This window comes from Mus caroli, chromosome 8 (genome assembly GCF_900094665.2).
Source record: "Mus caroli chromosome 8, CAROLI_EIJ_v1.1, whole genome shotgun sequence".
Taxonomy (NCBI): domain Eukaryota; kingdom Metazoa; phylum Chordata; class Mammalia; order Rodentia; family Muridae; genus Mus; species Mus caroli.
In genome coordinates, this window is record NC_034577.1 from 79,710,696 (window position 1) to 79,715,496 (window position 4,801).

Consider the following 4,801-nt stretch of genomic DNA (forward strand, 5'->3'; position numbering starts at 1 on the left):
CATCCCTCCATGGCCTCTGTATCAGCTCCTGCTTTCTGACCTGCTTGAGTTCCAGTCCTGACTTCCTTTGGTGATGAACAGCAGTATGGAAGTGTAAGCTGAATAAACCCTTTCCTCCCCAACTTGCTTCTTGGTCATGATGTTTGTGCAGGAATAGAAACCCTGACTAAGACAGTTGGAAATACGGCTCATAGTAGAGTATGTGTCTAGCATTTGTAAGACCCAGGGTTTAATCCTGAGCACCGAACAATAGAGAAAGAGCAAAACTCTGAAGAAGGCAGTGCTTTGAAAGCTTTAAGAGAACTCTGAGCTGGAAGAGCAACCTGAACCACTGGAGGCAGTGATGGGGCTGGTTTCCTGTTGAGCATGCATTGCTACAGTGGGAAGCTTCGCTGCTGGAGTTCTGTTTTCCTCTATGGTAGAGAGCCATAGTGGCCTCTCTTAGTAGCCAGAGGCCAGTCTACAGTCTGGGGTTTGAGGCTTTTATTTTGGTTTTGGTTTATATTCCTGGAAATGGAATCCAGGACCTTATAGATGCTTGGCAAGTAACTATACATGCCTACAGTTTTAAAACGAAGCCCATTTGTGTAAAATGGAGATAGATACATTTCTGTAAAAAGGAGGCATTAGAAGCTTCAAGTTGGACTGGAGAATTTGTCTAAAGCCACACTTCTCAAGAGTGTCCTTCCCTCCCCTCCCCTCCCCTTCCCTCCCCTCCCCTCCCCTCCCCTCCCCTCTCCTCCCACAGCATCACCTGGTATCTTGTTCAGAATGTGGACTCTTTTCTTTTTCTTTTTTTTTTTTTTTTTGTTTAATTCTGAGTTAATCTCATTTATTTTAGTATGGCAGAATGTGGGTTCTTAGCCCCCAGCTCCTGGCCTCTAAGTCAGAAACTTAGTTGGTTTTTGTTTTGTTTTGTTTTGTAATATTCTTAGTTGTGCACACCTTATTTGTTTATTTACTGTATGAGTGCTCTGCTGCATGTACATCCACCTGCCTGAAGAGGGCATCAGTTCCCTCTATAGATGGATGAGCCACCATGTGATTGCTGGGATTTGAACTCAGGACCTCTGGAAGAGCAGCCAGTGCTCTTACCTCTGAGCCATTTCACTAATCCTAGATCAGAAACTTAGTAGAGATACCAGTAGGGTCCCCACAAGCCCATTCAGTAGGAAATCTTAAGAATTGGTGCTTGGGCTGAAGAGATGGCTCAGCGGTTAAGAGCACCGTCTCCTCTTCCAAAGGACTTGGGCTCAATTCTCAGCTCTCACATGGCTACCTACAACTCCAGTTCCAGGGGATCTGGCACCCTCTTCTGACCTTTTTGGTTAGTGTGGGTATGTAGTGCACAGACATTCGTGCAAGCAAAACATCCATACACATAAAAGAAAGGGCCTGGAGATGTTCAGTGGGTTTTGCAAAGGTCCTGCTTCAACTCTTAGTCTCCACGTGGTGGCTCACAACCATCTTAACTTCAGTCCCAGGGGATCCATTGTCCTTTTCAGACCTCCTTGGACACCAGGCATTCTTGTGGTATGCATATGTACATATAAGGAAAGTGTTCATGCAAATAAAATTAAATCATCTTAATTAAAGATAAATAAAAATACCTTTTAAAAAAAAGACTAGGGGTGAGTTATGATTTGATTTTGATAAACTTTGATCTTTTTCTCCATGGTTCTTATTTCTATAACTTAATCCCTCCTGTAGTTTCTTTCTTTCTTTCTTTCTTTCTTTTTTTTTTTTTTTTTTGAAATAGGGTCTCTGTATGCAACCCTGGCTGTCCTGGAACTCACCATGTAGATCAGGCTGGCCTCAAACTCACAAAGATTCATCTGCCTCAATCACTGCTTCCAGAATATTGGGGTCAAAAGTGTGCAGTTAGCTTGTAACCATAATTCTAATGTGTGTATTCAAGTTGGAGAGATAGTTCAGTGGTTAGAAGATTTACCATGCAAGTGTGAAAAACAGGAGTTAAGATTGTAAATTTACCACCAAAATGCTAGGAATCTCAGCTTCAGAAGGTGGTGGCGCACGCCTTGAATCCCAGCCCTTGGGAGGCAGAGGCAGGTGGATTTCTGAGTTTGAGGCCAGCCTGGTCTACAAAGTGAGTTCCAGGACAGCCAGGGCTACACAGAGAAACCCTGTCTGGGGAAAAAAAAAGAAGGTAGAGACAGGGTCCCAAGAACAAGCTGGCTAGTGAGACTAGCCAAATCAGCAAGCTCTGGGTTTGATTGAGGGATCCTGCCTCACTGACAATGGAAAAGAAAAAAAATGGCCACATTCTCATTTTCCTCTTCTTCATGTTCGATATTCTGTTTAATCTGGAGTAAAACTTTGACTGTATTCTTTGAAATGTCATGTTTATAAAATAGTTACTTATGTAAGCGAATGACTAGTAGGTAACAATTAGGTGATAATGTTCTCATTCTCTCTGAATTTTCTCACCAGATACGGAAGGAAGGGAGGAGCAAGTACAGTCCAGATCAGCTGTGTGTCCTCGACAATGTGAAGATGAATTTGAGACGGTTTATCGCTTACCAGGAAACTGTTGAGAAAAGACTGACTTCTTAAGCCATCGAGAGGACCAGAGCTAGGGCTGGCTGAGCATCTGCGTGCCTGGCTGGTACAGCAGCCCTGGGTCTGTCCCTAGTTCCTGAGGAGAAAGGAGTAAGAGAAGGTGCTTCTCCTGATGGGTTTAGTGCTGAGAGTACTGAAGGGTTCCCTTGAATATATGTGCTTCCAAAGCCTGTTTTTCTTTTTAGAGACAGGTTCTCTCTAGGTAGCCCTTCCTGGCCTGGGGCTCACAGAGGTCTACCTGCCTCAGTTTTCTGATTGCTGGGATTTAAGGTATTCAACACCACACCTGACCTCCAAAAGCCTTCTTTCACTGCCTTTGTTCTCCGTGTTAGTTTAAATGTGAGAACCTGTAGGAAATGTGTGTTACATCCCCAACATATTTTAGCCACTGAAAATGCCCCACATTTCAGGTGCTAGGGTCTGCATTCAGGGCCTTGCTCCTGCGTGGCGACCTCTACCACTAACTCCACCCCAGCCCTCAGGTGGTTCTTAATGGAAGGGCAGTAAAGAGACTTCAAACAAGTATGTCCTTACATTTTTTTAAGAGAAGAAATTAAATCATTGTTGGGATGTTTTTTTAAAGCCAATAAATATCATTTTATATTAGCTAACTCCTAACTGAAATGTAAAGATAAGCTTTATAAAATATTTTGTCATGAAGTACTATATACCAATGATGAATCTTTTGTGAAGTAAATGACTTGAATTTGTCACTGTGTAGATAGTGAGATAATTGAATTCTGTATAGGGGTCTGAGCAGTTACTCTGGGTAACAGCATTCCCTGTCTTAATTTGATACAGAATCAGAAATTAGTAGAAAATGCTGGGCATGGTGGTGCACACCTTTAATCCCAGATCTTCAGAGGCAGGAGGATCTCTTGAGTTCAAGGCCAACCTGGTCTACAGATGGAGCACCAGGATAGCCAGAGAGACCCTGTCTCAAAAAAAAAAAAAAAGAAAAAGAAAAGAAAAAATTAGTAGAAAATATTTTTGAATAAATAACTTTTAACTGGATGTTTTGTGTTGTACAGATTATTTTTTATAGCCCTAGGTATCTGCCTTCCTAGGCAGTTTGCTTCGTGTCAGAGCTTACAAAGGAAAGCAGCATGACTTTCTTGATGACCTCTCCTTACTGTAAAAAAGGAGGGTACCAGATAGGGCTCACGCTGGAACTGTAGTCCACATTGTCTGGGGACGCCCTGGGCTGCTCCCAAATCCATCTGTCTGCCTGGCCAGAGTGATCAGAAGCAAGCTCAAAGCACAATGTAGGCTGTAATTTCCCCTAGATCTGTAGATGCATGGACCACTTACTAGGATTCATTCCATGTGCACTGTGACCTAGTAAGCCGTTTTCCCTGTGCAGAGCAGGCTGTTAGGAAGCCAGGATTATGTATCAGCTCTGAGGAGTCACTGAGATGGCGAAAGCAGAGATGGTGAAGTTTTTCTGGTAGGGTGGGAAATGGAGATGCTCTGCCATGCATCCTGGGTGATGAGCTGGACTGCTGTGCATGACCACTGCAGCCAAGTGTTTGACCAAGTCTTTTTTGGCATGTGTTTTTTCAAAGGGTTTTTTTTTTTTCTAGAGTGGAACTTTATGCGTGAGTTCAAGGCCAGTCTAAGCTAAAGAGTAAATTCAAGATTAGTTTCACAGATCTTCTGCCTCAAGTGTTTGTCTTACCTGTTTAAAAGAGTAGTAGCCGGGTGTGGTGGCGCCCGCCTTTAATCCCAGCACTTGGGAGGCAGAGGCAGGTGGATTCTTCAGTTCAAGGCCAGCCTGGTCTACAAAGTGAGTTCCAGGACAGCCAGAGCTACACAGAGAAACCCTGACTTGAAACCCCACCCACTCACAAAAAAAAAGAAAGAAAAAAGAGAGTAGTGTTTCTGATTCTGTTCTTTCCCGTGCTTCCTGGACTTGAACAAAGCAGACAGACAGTCAAGTTCAGGGCACACCATGGTGTTTGGTGGGTGAGTGAGTGAGTGAGTTTTATTTAAGCTGTAAGTGGTTTGGTACAGCGCACAGTCACACAGTCGGGTGGTGCACTGAAAATGCGCATGCTACAGCCTTCTAGGCTTTAAGGCATGGGTGGCTCCGCCTCAGCTGTTCCCGTTCAGCTTCGTCACTGTAGCAGCAGGGAAGTGAAGAAGCCCTGGGTACACTCTCCGGTTGTAACTTCTTACACAAAAGCTATGGAGTTTGTGCCAGGGTTGTCCATGGGTAAGT

At 43.8% G+C, this 4,801-nt stretch overlaps 1 protein-coding gene across 1 annotated transcript in view; it reads left to right on the forward strand.

The window, feature by feature from the left end:
* The window catches only part of Heatr3 (HEAT repeat containing 3), a 37,962-nt gene extending 34,368 nt beyond the window's left edge, over positions 1 to 3,594 (forward strand). The window contains exon 15 of the mRNA XM_021169711.1: positions 2,452 to 3,594. Within this exon, the coding sequence (XP_021025370.1) occupies positions 2,452 to 2,574 (123 nt within the window). The 3' untranslated portion in view covers positions 2,575 to 3,594. The remainder of the gene's footprint in view (positions 1 to 2,451) is intronic.
* The last annotated feature ends 1,207 nt before the right edge of the window (positions 3,595 to 4,801 follow it).